This window comes from Pyrus communis, chromosome 16 (assembly GCF_963583255.1).
Source record: "Pyrus communis chromosome 16, drPyrComm1.1, whole genome shotgun sequence".
NCBI lineage: Eukaryota > Viridiplantae > Streptophyta > Magnoliopsida > Rosales > Rosaceae > Pyrus > Pyrus communis.
Genome location: NC_084818.1, coordinates 3,703,915 through 3,720,784, shown reverse-complemented (window position 1 = coordinate 3,720,784; position 16,870 = coordinate 3,703,915). Strand labels below are relative to the sequence as shown.

Genomic DNA, 16,870 nt, shown 5'->3' with positions numbered 1-16,870 from the left:
TAAATTCAAATATATATATATATTATTTAACAAAAATTAATCGCACGATGTACGATGAATTGTCACGATCGTTGGATCCCTATAATCCCTAGAAAAATAATCCAACTATGATCATTTTCCCAAAAACAAGGGCAACTTCACTGTAACTTAATAATTTTGTTTGACAATTGACATTGACTTTCCTCCAAGCGAAGAAAAATTCTCATCTTTTTAACGAGATTGATTGAATGTAAAACAGAAAATTTATTGCCTCATCTCCAATTCCTAACTGAGCTTGGAAATTGTAAAGTTCATGGAATGTAAAAGCTCGTGTTTATCGATCTTGGCACTCTCAATTTAACTTCCGAACGCCAAAATCGAGTTCAAAATTTGGACACTCCCACTTTAACTTCCGCATACCAAAGTTCGAGTTCAATGATTTCCACACGCATAATTTAGCGTCCAAGGGCCAAAATCATAAACTATTAAAATAATCAAAATAAAAAAAGAACCTATCTCCATTAAACTATCCAAATCAAAAACCGCTGTATAACATTCTCAAAAGGGAAACGAGAAATATCTAGTTCATCAGTATACACAACAAAAAGAAAACCATGTGTTGGGAAAACAAAACAACATGATGAGCACTTTTTAACTTTTAAGTTGTCAATGATCATTGATCAAATATTTCAACTTATAATTTAAAAGCACTTCTTTGAACTGCATCAATCGGAAACTGTTGAGAATTCAACCTGGCTTACCTCTTCATCTTCTTCTTCCTCCTCCTCTGGTGCAGGGAGATTGAGGTCAATGACCAAATTGTCCACAAAATTAGTAGAAGATGATGACAAATTAACATTCCTAGCAGGGGCATTGTTGATCAAATTATTGTAGTAGTGTACTTTTTTATGCCCACCGAGTGCTTGGCCGGAATCAAACTGTCTGAAACAAACACAGCACTCAAATGTCCTGTGATTCTCCACCACATCCTGGTTACCATCCTGCCCATCATCTTCCTCAAAATCTTCATCTTCGTCCTCTTCATAGTCATCAAACACTTGGGTTTTGATGGTTTTCTTGTGACTCGCTCTGTGCCCTCCGAGCGCTTGATAAGATCGGAACACTTTGTCACAAGTCTCGCACTTGTACTTTCCCCGACTCCGGACTCGATCCTTGATCCGAAAATCTGAACGGCCGCCACTGTCGGACTCATCTTCCTCCTCCTTCTCCACGGACTCATCCACCCCATTTTTTACTTTCACTTTTTTCCATTTATCCATCGATAGCATGATGAGACACCTGGCAACATCTTCAGTTGAAAAAGTATCGGAAACAGAACTCACCTGTTCTGCCTCGAACGGCAGCGGCGAAGATTTGCCAAGCACTTTGCGGCGCCGCTTGGATCTTCTCCGAGTTGGGTTTCTCGGGTGTGACTCGCTGTCGCTGTCGTCGTGGACCACGGCTGAATCCAGAGAAGAATGCATGCCCCTGTTCGAGGTCGAAAATGGAAGAGACGACGACTCCGGCGAGTTACTGAGTTGGTGATGCTGCTGCTGCTGCGGCGACTGCGGCTTCGGAGGGAGAGGAAGCTTGGCGAGGTGGGACCTCATGTGACCCCCCATCGCTTTTCCATTGGAGAACCGCTTGTTGCAGATCTTGCAGATTCTGTGCTTCTCCATGGAAGATGAAGAGCAAGAAATCTCTCTGCTTTCTCTCTCTCTCTAAAAACTGTGTGCGTTTGATGTGAGGAGGGGGAGAGAGAGAGAGAGAGAGAGAGAGAGAGAGAGAGAGAGGGTGTGAAACTTGATAGGGGACTTAATATGGCGAGTAGGTGACAGGCATTTCCTTACGCAAAAGCAACAAAACCAGAAATATATGTCCTTCGGAGGCCGTGGCCATATGGTGCATGATGCTTTTTATTTTTAGTTTAGTGCTTGAGCGCTCCTCTTATATATTTTCGATTTTATTTCTTTCTATATAGTGCAATTATAATCGTATCTTGCTCGCATCTATGTAAATCCGAACGCATTAAATATAAGTTTAAGGTTCATCCCAAATGAAAAATAATAGTTCATTTTTTTCAGATTTTGATTTCGTTTTCCATATTTTCTGCTCCTTTTTAAGTTTTATCTTTTCTTTTAATGGCTTGAATGTACCTTTATTTTATGGTCAAACAATCTGTCAATGTGGATTACTGGCCTTTTATTATTTATGATGAAATATCAAGTTTTTATCTTGAATATTGCTCGTTTTAATATAAAGTGACCTTTAGGTTTCAAAATTATCTTAATGTGGCTTTAAATGGCTGGTCATCAGTTATGAAGAAAATCAAATGGCACAAAACAACATTCCCAATTTGGAGGATACACTTATAATGATAGCTTCGCGTATTACATATTCTTACTTGGATGTTTTTAAGCACGGCTAAATTTTATACATCAATCATAGCGCACCGTGTCAATTGTAATGTGTCACATATATTGTAAAGTTCCATGTTAATAACTAAATATAAGTGACACGTGAGTGCGATTTTATACGTTTTTTTTTTTCTTTGGGAAGTTCCATTTTCATGGTTAGGCTAGTGTTATCCATATTTTTATAATGACATTTGCACAAAAGGTGCTAATACATACACACCCCTACAGGCACAGATACTATTACCAGTAACTTGTGTGAATAATTCTATAAATGGTGAAATCTAAATCTTGATAATCTGGAATTATGCAAAATAACGGCTGTAAATTCGATTTAATCTCTGATTAATTTGCATGGATTGGAAGCAGTCTTCGAGAAAGGAGGCTAATTTGGATTCCTTAAATTATGAGGTGGAGTTTAAGTTGGGTTGGGCTGACTTGGTATGGGGCAGCGTAAAGTGTGTTTTGCTAAGCAAGTTGGGACTCCAATTCAGGTCCAGGTGTCGTGCAGATATTGAGTCATGTTGAGATTTATCCATTTAACGAAAAGAGCGCGATACTGTTCATTTTAACGAAAAATCACATTTTTACACTAAAAAGTCAATCTTGATACTATTCATTTTACCCTTTATTTTGTTCTTATCGTTAAAACTCAAAGTTTTCAATTTTTTTTTTATTAGTTTTCCTTTATATAAATCGCAGAATCCATGGTACCGCTTTTTATACATAAGTTTTGACACACGTTTTCTAGATCTATTCTGTAAATTGATGATCCTTGTCTTATGCATTAAAAAGATAGTCTACCTTTTTATTTTTTGATAAATAATAAGATTAGTACCACAAAGTATATGATGCACTCACAAACAAGCTACATTATCAAGATTAGTCATAATTATGTTTCTAGTACATTATAAGTATGTATCGTTTCGTCATTTAAGTGAGTCGAAGTTGGGACATTTGAACAACCATACACGGATATTTATATATCAAATGTTTGTTTATAAAGTAATGTTATTCATACTATGTTTTTGTACCACATTTTTATACTACCTTAGATGACATTTGATGTGAATAGCCACATCATTTGAATTAATCAAAATTTTAAATTTAGTTCATTATTTAATAAACTAATAATTAAGAAAAACTAGTTAATTAAATGATGATTGTGGTATACAAGGAGTCTTTCTCCTTCATTTCTTTAGGGTTTTCAAAATTTTCAAATGATATGGTCTTAAAATATAGTATAAAAACATGATATGAATAACTTTCTCTTGTTTACGAAGAGAGTCGACCGACACAAGGAAAGAGTAAAAACTAATTCATTTTCGTTTCCTTGCCCACTGTTTTTCTTTTCTTTTGGATCCTACCTAAAAAGAGAAATTTGAATTAAACGGCTATTTAACAGTATTATTTGATGAGTGGACAACTGAGGCAAACTCCTTTTGCCCACTTTTGGCTGGAAAATTATTCCAAATTATTATTTTTAATTGGCTGGTGAATTTTAAACATACCTAAACCATTTTGCTGATATAAAATTATAACTAGACGCAAGATTCTAAAAAATGTTAGGTGTTGGGTGGTTAGGTGGATGTCTAGGCTGATTTAGGTAAATTTCTTGCATATCTTGTAAATAAGTGCATATTGACACTTACAAAAAATTATACTTGTATGAAATTTATAGATTACATAATAAAAGAATAATAAAATGCAAAAAAATTATCCAACAAGTTCGAAATTTAAAAATGCATTAAGCATATATATGCTATATAATCATAGTAAGGAGTATTGTAATGTTGGATGACACATGTACAATAAGTTCACAATTTAAAACAATATAAAATGTAAAATAGGAGGAAAATAAGGAAATATAGTAATGTAAGATACTTAGAACTTAAGTTTTTTATTTTTTATTTTTAAAATTAAAAAAAAAAAAAAAATTCCGCCCAACCGCCTAGCCCGCCTAGAACCACCCCGATTTTTCCAACTGTTTTGCACGAAATCGCCTCGATTCCAACCCGCCCAACTTCTAGGCGCCGCCTTGGCCCTTTTTAAGAACATTGACTAGATGTGATCGTGTGCCGTTCCTTGCATTAAAAGTTGAATCTTCTCCCCAAATATCACCTTAAAAATATTAGATACACACTTGACACCTAATGGAAAAGAAAAGAGGAGAAGATTTACACATTTGGCCAAGAAAAAGCAGAAAGTTCACTTTGGCCACAAATGGAAAAGAATTTGGGTGGAAAAATATCAAAACATTTTGCTAACTTACAATTTCAATTAGATGTGACAATGTGCCTCTCCTTACGTTAAAATTCGAATACCTTCCTCAGATATCACCTTAAAATTTCCTAGATACACGCTTCATCGAAAAAGAAGAAAAGGAAAGAAATTTACATTTGGCCAAGAAAAAGAAAAAAAAAAATTACATTTGGCCACAAATAGAAAATAAAATTTAGGTAGACCGAAAGGGTAAAAGGAAATCAATTTTTACACAAAGACTAAATAAAAGTCCAAAAGATAATACTAGGAAGATTAAAATTTTTAAATTTAAGAGAGTAATATTATTCATACCATGTTTTTATACCATATTTCTATACCATCTTAGGTGACATCTGATGTCGACAGTCATATCGTTTGAAAAATTTGCAAAATCCAAGGAAATGAATAAGAAATACTCCTCGTATACCACAATCATCATTTAATTAACTAGTTTTTCTTAATTATTAATTTATTAAATAATGAACTAAATTTAAAAATCTGATTAATTCAAATGATGTGACTGTCTACATCAAATGCCATATAAAGTGATATAAAAATATAGTATGAATAACATTATTCTAAACTTAATTTGCTAACCAAATAATGTGATTGTTAATGATTGAATTATTAATTAACCATTAATTAAAAATTTGATATTCTAAAAAACCTGCGAGTAAAAACAAAAAGCGAAGCGCCACACGCCCATTCATTCAAAACTCGCAAAAAGTTTAGAGAGAGAAGATCTAGCGGTTCATAGATACTGAGAAAATCTAGAGAGAGAGAAATGTGATGCGGACATTGTAGAGAAGAAGAACTGAAACAAACTGAAAGAGGAGAGAAAAATGGGATACAGAGTGACAGCGGAAGACGACCCCGAAACCATGTCGTTACAGGCAGTGAAAGCGAACCCAAAGACCAGCCCTTTACCGTCGTCGAAGCGGCGGACGGCGAGCTGGTCAGACATCGGGCTCAAGAAGAACACCACCCCTCTCAAGAACCTGATATTCGCTATGCAGCTGGCTTCCCCCAAATCGAAACCCTCCCACGAGACCCTTATCCCCCCTTGCGAAAACATTGATCGGACTTCCGTGTTATCCGATGAAATTTTCCTCAAGATCCTCGCCAAGCTGCCGGAGTCGCAGCGGAAGCCTAGCTCCGTCGTCTGCAAGCGGTGGCTCAACCTCCACGGCCGCCTTGTACGGTCAATCAAGGTCTTGGACTGGAACTTTCTCCAATCTGGTCGGTTAATTTCTCGGTTTCCCGATCTGAATCAGGTGGACCTGCTAGCTGGGTCGTTGATTCCGGACCAAAATTCTGGAATTTTGTTGAGTTGTGGGATGTTTCCGGTGCGTACCGGTTCCGGGTTTTCACCGAATCAGCGAGGTTTGGAATCGAGTTTGCTTCCAGCTGAAGTTGTTGATAGAGGGCTTGACGGGTTGGCGACTGGGTGCCCCAACTTGCGGAAGCTTGTGGTGATTGGCGCTAGTGAATTGGGGCTGCTGAGTGTAGCAGAGGAGTGCCTCACATTGCAAGAACTGGAATTGCACAAGTGCAGCGACAATGTGCTGCGTGGGATTGCGGCGTGTGAGAATTTGCAGGTGTTGAAGCTGGTTGCAAATGTAGAGGAACTTTACAGTTCAGTGGTTTCAGATATCGGATTGACGATTTTAGCTCAAGGGTGTACTAGATTGGTAAAGCTGGAGCTTTGGGGATGTGAGGGAAGCTTTGATGGGATTAAGGCAATTGGGCAGTGTTGCCAAATGCTGGAGGAGCTGACTTTCTGCGATCATAGGATGGATGGTGGGTGGGTGGCCGCCCTATCGTACTGCGAAAATTTGAAGACTTTGAGGTTTCTGTCGTGTAAAAGGATTGAAACTGTTCCGGGGCCGGACGAGTATTTGGATGCTTGTCCGGCTCTGGAAAGGTTGCATTTGGAGAAATGTCAGCTGAGGGACAAGAAGGGTGTGGGAGCTTTATTTATGGTGTGTGGAGCCGCCAGGGAGATTGTTTTACAGGACTGTTGGGGATTGGAGAATGATATGTTCAGGCTAGCGAGCACTTGCAGGTATATTGGTTCTTCTCTCTGTTGTTGCCTGAGATTTATATTGCATTGGCATGTATAAACTTCATCCTTATACTAATGATTAGTTATCTCGTATCGATCCACGAATGTTCATAACGTTATGAATAGGCTTGGTAGAACAAAAGTTAAAATCTTTTCTGAGATTGGGTGAACTGTAGTATGATTGTAATGAACTGTAGATGCTTTGATTTGCTCTAATTGTCGAAAGTTCATGTATATCATTCAGTAGCTCTTATTGTTTGAGTTGCTAAGATTCTTGATCGTCGAATTCTACTTGAGAAAGCGGATACCCAGGGAAATACAATTAGTAAGTACTCGTCTTCTAGACTGGATTTGATATTCTTGAATTGGGATTTTCATGAGTGTTTGGTGTTGTCACAGGAGAGTGAGGTTCCTATCACTAGAAGGCTGCTCGGTGCTAACAACAGAGGGTCTGGAGTCTGTAATTCTTCCCTGGAAGGAGCTCGAATGTCTTCGAGTAGTGTCGTGCAAGAACTTAAAGGACAAGGAGATATCTCCTGCACTCGTAACCTTATTTTCTACTCTCAAAGAGCTGCAATGGAGACCGGAAACCAAATCTCTTCCCCCGTCAAGCATTATCGGAACCATCATAGGAAAGAAAGGCAGTAGATTTTTCAGGAAGAGTCGAAGACACGAGATTTGAAGATGCTGTTCATCGATCAGAATCCGCCCCTCGAATTTATACACAGCTGAGATGGTCTCTTGTATGAAGAATGTATTAGGATAGTATAGTTAGCTGTACTCGTTTGTTGTCCATTTGGATGGTTAAGAACACAGATGTTGACACAGAGGAGGATTGTTGTTAGTTTTAATCTTCCACAATGAGGAAACAGCCCAGATTGTACAATTATATTACATTTTGCCCGACCCACTTCTCCCCTGGTGAATGTTGGGCAAACCCTTTTCTCCATAACGTTGATTTTATGGTACAAATATTTTAGTTCTTTATTCTTGAAAAGTAAAGGTAAAACTGCGTACGATAGATATTTTTCCCGACTCTTGCAAAGCGGGAAGCTTTGTTGGTTTGGAGTCATCCATTATATTCTTATTTGCTCCTTCGTCACATTATAGGAAGTATCTAAAACCCTAGATCTTCTTTAATGTTTAGAAAGTTGTTACCCTCTAAACTTAGGACTTCTTTCAAATTAGTTTTGAGCCCTGTGTCCATTTTAATGCGTAAAATCTCCCTACCTTTAACTTTGTCAATTGTTCTGTCAAGTTGAGGGTAACTGTCATTCATCTGTTGGACATTGCTTACAAAAAAAAAACTACTTTGGTCTGATTATTTTATCTATAAAGTACCTCTAAAAAAAGCACAAGACTCAGTGTATTGAGAAATTTTTCCAAGTGCCGGGAACACCATGACACATGGTGTTCCCTCACACATTAGGATTTGACATCTTGGATATCCTTCAATTTTATATTTCAATAAATAAATAAAACTAAATCCTAATGGGTGAGGGAACACCATGTGTCATGGTGTTCCCGGCACTTGGAAAAATTTCTCCAGTGTATTTTAATCTTATCTCATTATATAATGGACAAATAATCTCACCGTGAATTGCCCAAATCGGAGTCTTACCCAAGCTTGTGATCATTGCATTCAAAGGCAACATTTGAAAATCCCTTTGATGGGTGCTGTGATCAAATCCTAGATTCCTACGTGTGTGTGGAAATTCCAAAAAAATAAACAAAAACGAAAAAACCTCAATCTATAAAGAACAACTTTACAATTTACATAACTCGGAATATAACCGTACGGAACTGTGTAAACGGAATAAAGACATGTAACGAAAACGCACTCATGTTTTTATTTTATTAAATGAAAATGTCATTGACAGTGTATAGTATACTTGTCATATGAGTTTTTTCTCCTAGATAATACTTAAGTATTATAAAATACGATTTTTTTTTTTTTTTTCAATACATCGATATTTTTACACTAAGAAGAGCGAGAGTTCAGGTAAGTTATCCAATGGGTAACCTAATTTGGTATCGAATTCATCATCCACGAGATTTAAACCTAAGAACTTTTAGTATCGAATTCATCCACGAGATTCAAACCTAAGACTCTCACCTCCAAGTGAAAATGAATATCACAAGACCGTAGTATTGAATAACTGACTTTTTTTAATTTAGTCCAATAAAAAAATTCCACAAATTTCTTATTTTTATAATCAAGAAACTATTATTTAATAAAATACGTGTCAAAATAAAAAGTGTAGTGACGTTATTGACATAGCCTTGGAAAAAATTTCATTCATTCTCTCCCCTCCCACACACGCAACTCTCTTTCTCTGCAACTCCACCCTCCAACTGCAACAACAGTGGGATTCCACCCAGACACCCAGAAGATGAACAACAACAACAAGGGCAAAGCAGTCGCCGTCTCAAGCCCCAACGTCAACGACATCGACGACGACGACGACGGCAACGGTAACATCAGCGAAGACGAATTGGACGACGACAACAACAGAAGCAGTGGCGTCTCTTCGACTTCCATCAGATTCTCGTCCCGCAACACTTCCTCCAAATACGACTTCGTCAAGGTTCTTCATTTTATTCTGACCCAAATAACAAAGATTCTTCATTTCTGTTTGGTTCCCGAGAAAATGATTCAGAAATCGAATTTCTTTTCTGTTTTGGTCATCAGGTGAAGGTCTGGCTGGGTGATAATGCAGACCACTACTACGTTCTGTCCAGATTTTTGCTCAGTCGAATGTTGACTGTCACTAAGGTATCGGTTTCAGTCGACCCAATTCAGTATTTTGATTCAACCGTTTGTTTTTGTAAATTTTAATGGTTTGATCATGTTATTTAGTGTGGATTTTTGGTGTGGTGATTTGCAGATCCCAAATTATGTAGCGATTAAAATAGCGCTGGAGCTCAAGAAGTTGCTGATTGACAACAGTCTGCTAGATGTGTATGCTGTCTCCACATTGATTATGTTTTGTTATTATGATGTTTCTTGTTGTTTTGATTGGATTTTTATAAATGGGTTCGCTTTTGGGTTCGCCTGATGTGTTGCAGTTCGCAGTCCGATTTAGAAGTCAATTTGTTTAAGGTAATGTCATATGCTTGTGTATTTGTCGGAAAAGTAGTGCACTTTGCAAACTTTCTACATGCTGAATGAGTTCATGCTGTATGTGTAGCTTATGGAACGAAGGGGATATGGGGAAGAGTACATAAATCGGTACAAGATGATGACCAGGTCAGTCTAAAATCTATGTACTCTTAGGAAGTGCCTAGAAACCGAATAAACAAAAGATCGTAAATTTTACTAAATTAATACTGATACCAGTTTTTTTCTTTGGTGGGACAAATTCTTACAGATTTCACCATCAACGAGTGCCATTAGTTATTCTTGTATGTGGAACTGCCTGTGTTGGAAAGTCGACCATTGCTACCCAACTCGCACAAAGATTAAATTTGCCTAATGTCTTGCAGGTTCTAATATTTATCATCTCTCTCTCTCTCTCTCTCCCCCAACCTTTTTTCAAGGTACGCAGAGATGTCTTTGATATTTTCAATTGATCCTCTGTTTCCTGTGTAACTCTTACAGACGGATATGGTATATGAATTGTTGCGCACGGCAACAGAGTATGTCCCAATTTCACACATTTCCTTTGTTTTTCATTTGAATGTACACAAAAAAATAGTATGCAAAAGAATAGCGTGTCCTATGTTAATCTGATTAGTTATGATTGTGTGTAAGTCTTTTGTTTTGATGAACGATATTAGAATGCTTATTCTCTCCTTTTATCCAATTCAGTGCACCGTTGACATCTACTCCTGTATGGGCACGAGATTTCAGCTCCTCTGAGGAATTAATTACTGAATTTTGTAGGGAATGCAGGATTGTCCGTAAAGGTAATGTCTTTTGAATCCATCTGCTGAGATGTGCCAGATGACTACTTTTGAAGTTATAACCTTGACAAATCAGAAATATCTCTTTGGCTAGTGTATTGATCAAAGTTCTGAAACATGTGTTTACCAGGATTGGGTGGTGATATGAAGAAAGCTATGAAAGATGGAAAGCCAATAATAATAGAGGTGTGTTTATTATTAATATTCATGGATGACAATAGCATTGTAACTTACTTTTGTCCTCTCAAAGTTTTTCCTCTCTCTCTCTCTCTCTCTCTCTCTCTCTCTCTTCCTTTTCATTTCTTTTTTATTTTTTTATCATCGAAAGGAACTGTTTCAAATATTAAGCATGAAAAAGCTCGTGCAGATTTGATGCTCCAATACTTTTGTTCTCTCCTTGCTTAGTTTTTTTGGAGATTCTGCACAAGTCACGATTATCTTGTTATGTACCTGAATCTTGTCTTGAAGTGAGAATCAATCATATGAACTTTTATTGCTCTATTTGCTTAGGTTGGTAATTTTCAGTAAGAAGTGTCAGAACAAATTTTATTGTTTCTACTTTTAACAAAGGGTTGGGTGTGTATGTATATCATATGGCTTAAGAATCTTTCCTCATTGAATTCCAGTTTGGGTGCTACGTTCATGCTTATGTTAAAAAATCCATGATATTTGCTGCAATCCATGTTGCAGACGGGACTTTCTAGTTTACTAGAGGGATAGAGAGAGAATGCTTATCATGGCACTGCATGGACTATTGAGTTTTGTAATGCTGAACAATAAAGAGGGACTCCAAATTATCGATGACAATGTCATAAGCTTTAGCAAGCCTCTGTCAACTTAGTTTGTCTCGGTCTCACGTTGGATGATTTCATTTGTATGATGATAATGGCAGGGAATACATTTGGATCCAAGCATTTATTTAATGGAAGATGATAATAAAACACAAGAACAAGAGAAAACTCAGGAGGCAGACCCTGTTGCAGTAGATGGTTCCAACACACAGATGGAAAACAATTCTCCAAGTGGAAGTTCATCTGAAGTTTGCAACAGTACTGCACATGTCAGCTGCAAAGAAGGGACACCAACTAACAAGGTGGATGAGGTCTCGAATCACCTGGAAGCTATTGGTCTAGCCAGAAGTGTTTCTGAGGAAAAAGGTTGATCCCGGCTGTGGATAATTCTCAGATTGTTTATATTCTGTTCAAACACTCTTAATTTTGGTCTGAAACATATTAGGCATAGTGCAGACGTCAGTTCTCTAACTACTTTTGTGCGATGCAGGTGAAAGTGTTACTGATCCAGAGTTGAGTAAAAGTACTTCTGTTAAGAAAGAGAAGTCTGGTACTAAACCAATTATTATACCTATAGTTTTGAATATGGCTGAATTTGATCATAAGGTGCGGTCACATTCTCTTTCACTTATGTAGTTTATTGTGGTACAAACTCTTTTTCCCAGTGTCCTCATTTTCTTTGTGAGTGCATTTGGCCTTGATTGGTTTTGGTTTCGTTTCACAAGTAACTTGGCATTTATGCCAAGAAGTAGTAGTGACTGCTAAGCTTGTGGATGCACATTTATTAGTGCTGTCTTCGCTCTCCTCTCTTAATCATAGTCCTCTAAATCCTGAAATGGTATCATTTGGAAATTAGAATACATATAGTTTTCGTAGAAAAGTGAATATAGATTCTCGTGCTTTTATTCTTGGCTCTTGGTAAAGAATTTCTTGAGTTTTTTATGTTGGTGATGTAACTGCAAATTTTTCATTGTTTGTGTTATATTCTGAATCTTTGCGTTATTTTGTAATTTGTGTACCTATACTTCTCATTTGCAGGCATTACTAGAAGAGGAGATCTCGACTTGTACATTTAGTGATAAATCTATAGCCCAGGTACAAAATAATTTTTTGCTATCCATGAAGAATGCTGAAATGGACTGTTTTGCCAATTTATTAATCTCAAATTACAATAGAGTTCATGTGATGCTTGGTAGTTTTGGCCTATTGGTATTCTGAACCTTTTTGTCTTTTCTCTTCTCATTCCCTTTTGTTCTTAAATGTTAGTTAAATGAGGAGTTTCCGTCGGATAAGTTAGAAAAATCCCCTCAAACATTCGTAATTATCATTTCCAGGATAAAGATAAGCTAATACGCAACTTAAAGACCATCCAGGACTATCTTTGTTCATTCAATTCGCAGGTAAGTTCCTTCATGTGTTGTAACTCCTTTTATCTGTGGGCTAGCTGATTGTTTATTATCGGTTGTCTTATTCGATCATCTTTGATTCAAATAGGGATTGAGAGTCGTCAATATATCAGCAACCACATTTCCGCAAACACTGGATTGGCTGCATGGTTATCTTCTTGAGGTACTTCTGATGAACTCTTTTGAATTTGTTCTGTCCTGGCCTCTTTAGTGCTGCTAAAACCTGAAAATTTTGGATGTTTAATGCCCAACTGATGGCCCCAAATGATACCATCATGTTATACCTTCACCAATACAAGATTACATAAATAACTGCCACGGTGGCCGAAATATGAGAAAAATACATTAACTGGTTCCTTGTTTCTTTATACAGTGTATAGAGCACGGTATTTCATCAGTGTCCAATGAAAATAGTAGGCAGCCTGCGGAAAGTTAGACTGCATTGCAATGTTAGCTGACGGCTGGTATGAGTTGGACTTCCATTGTTTTGATCTTATTTTTTTGAATCTATATGATACATAGATTCGTATTCATTGTTTTTTCTTTAAACGTAATCATTACATGGTAAATTCAATGAAATTTATCTTTAAGAAAGAGTTGCATCTTATCAGTCTGATTCTGAACTGTTTTGCTTATAGATATTGTAAAAGGGGGAAATGATGATGGTAGAGGTAAAACAAACACGAAAAATACTATGCTCGTCACCAACTTTACATTCATTTGTTTGTTCTTAAATTCATTCCTTGATGATATCTGCTTGTGGTTCACATAGAGCTGGAGAAAAGAACCAGTAACGGTTTTGAAACAGTGATCGGCTGGATGATATAGATCAAATGTCGGGAAACAAAACGGAGAACAAATACTTATACGCACCCTTGCAGCAGCGGCCGCAGCAGCTTGCAAAACAAATTTCTACCTGCATTATTTGTTCTTCGATACGAGATGCCAGACTTCAACTAAATGCAGCCTCTTTAACGCATCCAAGACTACTCCAAATTCAATTTTTCGATACTAAATTTCGGGCTTGGGAGAAACTTGCTGGCATGCAAAATCAGTCAATAAGTTGTCTTCGTAGTGTTCGTATGTATAACTTAAGAGATCCTTTATTTAAGACAATGATGTTCTTAACCACTTGTTCGACGGTCGACACATTATTTGGACTGCTTCAGTTGTATGTGCATCTTCTTCGCCTTTTCTCTGTATATGTGAACAAAGAAACGCAATAAATTGTCTATCGATTAATGCTAGGGATACCGCATGACGTGGCATGATGTATTCAGAGGAATGCCAATGGTTACCTCGTATTAATACCGTATGATATGGTGTGTAATGTATTCATATCCCGTGATTTTATCGACGTGACAGTTACGCTGCATATCGACGTTAAAGTACGGTATAAAAATGTAATAAGCCTATCATTATTGTTTACTATAACTTCGATATCACGTGCTACTACTTTTTTTCGTCTTGCGAATTTTTCAGTGCTCTCTTATTATAACACATAAAATGATATACCATACGATTTATCATCTCAAAATCAACAAAAACCAGGGAGTTAAAAATAAAATAAAAAATCAACGAGCTGCATGGATCATTAAAATCTTAGGTCATTTTGACTAGAGATTAAATCCAAGAATCGAAGATACATGCAATCTGCATTTTGTAATATACAAATTTGCAGGAGATGGGTCCTAGAACCATAACTGCTTCCTCCAAATACGACTTTATCAAGGTTAGTTTTCTTTTTCTTGATCATTCTTTCTGTTTGGTTCCTGAGAAAATTGAAGTGGTAAAGTTTGTTGTTTCGTAACCAGGTGAAGGTGTGGTTGGGTGAGCATGCCGAGCACTACTACGTGTTTTCGAGGTTTTTGCTCAGCCAAATGTTAACTGTCACCAAGGTGGTTCCAATTCAATCTGCATTTCCTTAACAATGCTTCGTTTGGCCGATCACAATTCGATCATCTAATTCTTAGCGCGAAATCTGATGACGAAATTATAATTCTGTTTATTAGATCCCAAATCACGCAGCTATTAAAATCGCTCTTGAGCTCAAGAAGCTGCTTGTAGACAACAGCCTTCTAGATGTGTATGTCGTGTCGTTGCTTTTTCAATTTCTTGTTTAGATTTTCACCAATGGATTAACTTTGCAGTCTGTTACTGCATCGCAGGTCGCAGTTCGATTTGGAAGCTAATATGTTCAAGGTAATGCCACGCATTTGTCGTTGTACCACACAAGTTGAAGCTGTGAACTTATGCAAATTTCACCATGGCGAATTTGATCAGCTTCACATTTCTGTATAATGTGCAGCTTATGGAGCAAAGGGGCTATGGGGAAGAGTACCTAAATCGTTACAAGATGATGAAGAGGTCAGTCCATGGTAAATTTTTCGCTGCATTATATATGGTGATTCATTATTTTTTAAGAAACAATTTGGTGGGGGTTACATTTCTTTCAGATTTCACCATCAAAGAGTACCATTGATCATTCTTTTATGTGGAACTGCCTGCGTTGGAAAGTCGACGATTGCAACACAAATTGCAGAGAGGTTGAATTTGCCTAATGTCATGCAGACAGATGTGGTATACGAATTGCTGCGCACATCAACTGAGTAGGTCTTGATTTTATTTAGTTTCTTACATTTGAAGAGAGGAATGAATGGTTCCTATGTTAAAACTTTGATTCTTGTTGCTCAAGTTAAGTTTTTCTGTTCTATATCGAAGTTTTTATTCTGTCGTTTAATCCAATTCAGTGCACCATTGGCATCTACTCCTGTATGGGCGCGAGACTTCAGCTCCGCGGAGGAGTTAATTACCGAGTTTTGTAGGGAATGCAGGATTGTTCGTAAAGGTAGTCGCTTTATAAGATAATCGGAACAGTTTCAAGTCTGTAAGAGAATGTTTTGCAGATTATGTCTCTCCTTATTCATATGCTTCGTCTGCTTCGTCTGCTTAAAGACCATTCAGGACTATCTTTGTTCATTCAATTCCAAGGTAAGCGCGTTTCTTTTGAATTTCGGTTACTAACTTTAAATTGGCAGATTGTTTATCTTTGGCTAATCTGATTCAAACAGGGATTGAAAGTACTCAACCTATCAGCAAACACATTCAACCCGACGTTGGTCTGGCTGCACGGATATCTTCTCGAGGTACTTCTTCCGAGTTATGATCAAACATTTTCAAATTTGCGCATTCCTGCGTGCTTGTTTAATCTGCAAAACTTGGATGTCTATGTCCAACTCAATATTATGTGTTAGTTATCTTACTCAACCAGCTCATCGTTATATAGCGTATCGACCAAGGAATTTCGCCCGCATCCAATGGAAACAGTAGGCAGCTTCAGGAAAATCAGACTGCATTCATATGTTAGCTCAAGGCAGGTGTGATTTGTGCAATTTTTTTTTTTCATTTCAGCAATGTATGTAAATCAGTTACCTATTCAACCGAATTTAGTTCATTTTCGTGTTTAGGGTTCAGAATCAGAGAAAAGAACCAGCAATCTAAGGGTTCTAAAGCAGCAAACCGGTTTGGATGGCGAAGATCAAGTGACAAGTTCGAGATTTGTGTGTATATTTTAATGATGTTTATGCATTTTTGTGGCGAAATTTATGATTAACTGAAGATTAAAGGTTAAATTACATACAAAATACAATAATGTGAGATGAATTTAAATCTCATCATCCCATAAATCTTGAATTGTTTTGTATGGGCTTGTGGTTTCATTGACTTGAAACTCTCCCCTCATGATCTTCCTTTCCTCCAACTTGTCTATCTCCATGAAATCTTGACCGTCCAATTTCAGATGAATGGCTACAAAGTTCTCCTCAATCCTTTCTGATTTAAAGCCTTACACAATCATGCTTGATCCCTTTGATAATCTCCATCTTAGAGCAACCTACATCAAGTAAATGAATTTAATTAGCATATAACGTTTGCATATATCAGTCACATTGGTTATAACAGATGTGATTTCCTTATGCATATTGCGTTCAAATTTCCAACCTACAACTTATTGTCGTTTAAAATAGAATATTGCTTATATTAGAAAAA

The 16,870-nt window shown here is 37.1% G+C and overlaps 3 protein-coding genes across 6 annotated transcripts; 2 read left to right on the top strand and 1 right to left on the bottom strand.

Annotated features, from left to right (window-relative positions):
• Positions 1–683: 683 nt before the first annotated feature.
• On the bottom strand, positions 684–1,658 carry LOC137719605 (zinc finger protein ZAT9-like). The gene has a single exon (XM_068458638.1). It carries the CDS (start codon positions 1,656–1,658, stop codon positions 705–707), a length of 954 nt encoding a protein of 317 aa, XP_068314739.1. The 3' UTR covers positions 684–704.
• Positions 1,659–5,387: 3,729 nt separating this feature from the next.
• LOC137721419 (F-box protein At5g51380-like) lies at positions 5,388–7,648 on the top strand. Its single transcript, XM_068460510.1, has 2 exons — positions 5,388–6,720; positions 7,120–7,648. The coding sequence occupies exons 1-2, from the start codon at positions 5,498–5,500 to the stop codon at positions 7,400–7,402; spliced, it is 1,506 nt and encodes a 501-aa protein (XP_068316611.1). The 5' UTR covers positions 5,388–5,497; the 3' UTR covers positions 7,403–7,648.
• Positions 7,649–9,014: 1,366 nt separating this feature from the next.
• On the top strand, positions 9,015–14,070 carry LOC137720633 (P-loop NTPase domain-containing protein LPA1 homolog 2-like). 4 transcript variants are annotated; one of them, XR_011066572.1, is made up of 17 exons: positions 9,015–9,308; positions 9,413–9,496; positions 9,609–9,682; positions 9,790–9,823; positions 9,912–9,970; positions 10,092–10,206; positions 10,322–10,359; positions 10,607–10,629; positions 10,757–10,812; positions 11,519–11,783; positions 11,908–12,023; positions 12,456–12,512; positions 12,752–12,817; positions 12,912–12,986; positions 13,197–13,287; positions 13,462–13,494; positions 13,596–14,070. XR_011066572.1 is itself a non-coding variant. In XM_068459720.1 (16 exons), the coding sequence occupies exons 1-15, from the start codon at positions 9,114–9,116 to the stop codon at positions 13,257–13,259; spliced, it is 1,395 nt and encodes a 464-aa protein (XP_068315821.1). In that variant the 5' UTR covers positions 9,015–9,113; the 3' UTR covers positions 13,260–13,287; positions 13,596–14,070. The 4 variants fall into 4 exon arrangements, 2 of the variants coding, with proteins under 2 accessions (XP_068315821.1, XP_068315820.1); XR_011066571.1 differs by having other exon boundaries at positions 10,532–10,629; XM_068459720.1 differs by lacking the exon at positions 13,462–13,494 and having other exon boundaries at positions 10,532–10,629.
• The last annotated feature ends 2,800 nt before the right edge of the window (positions 14,071–16,870 follow it).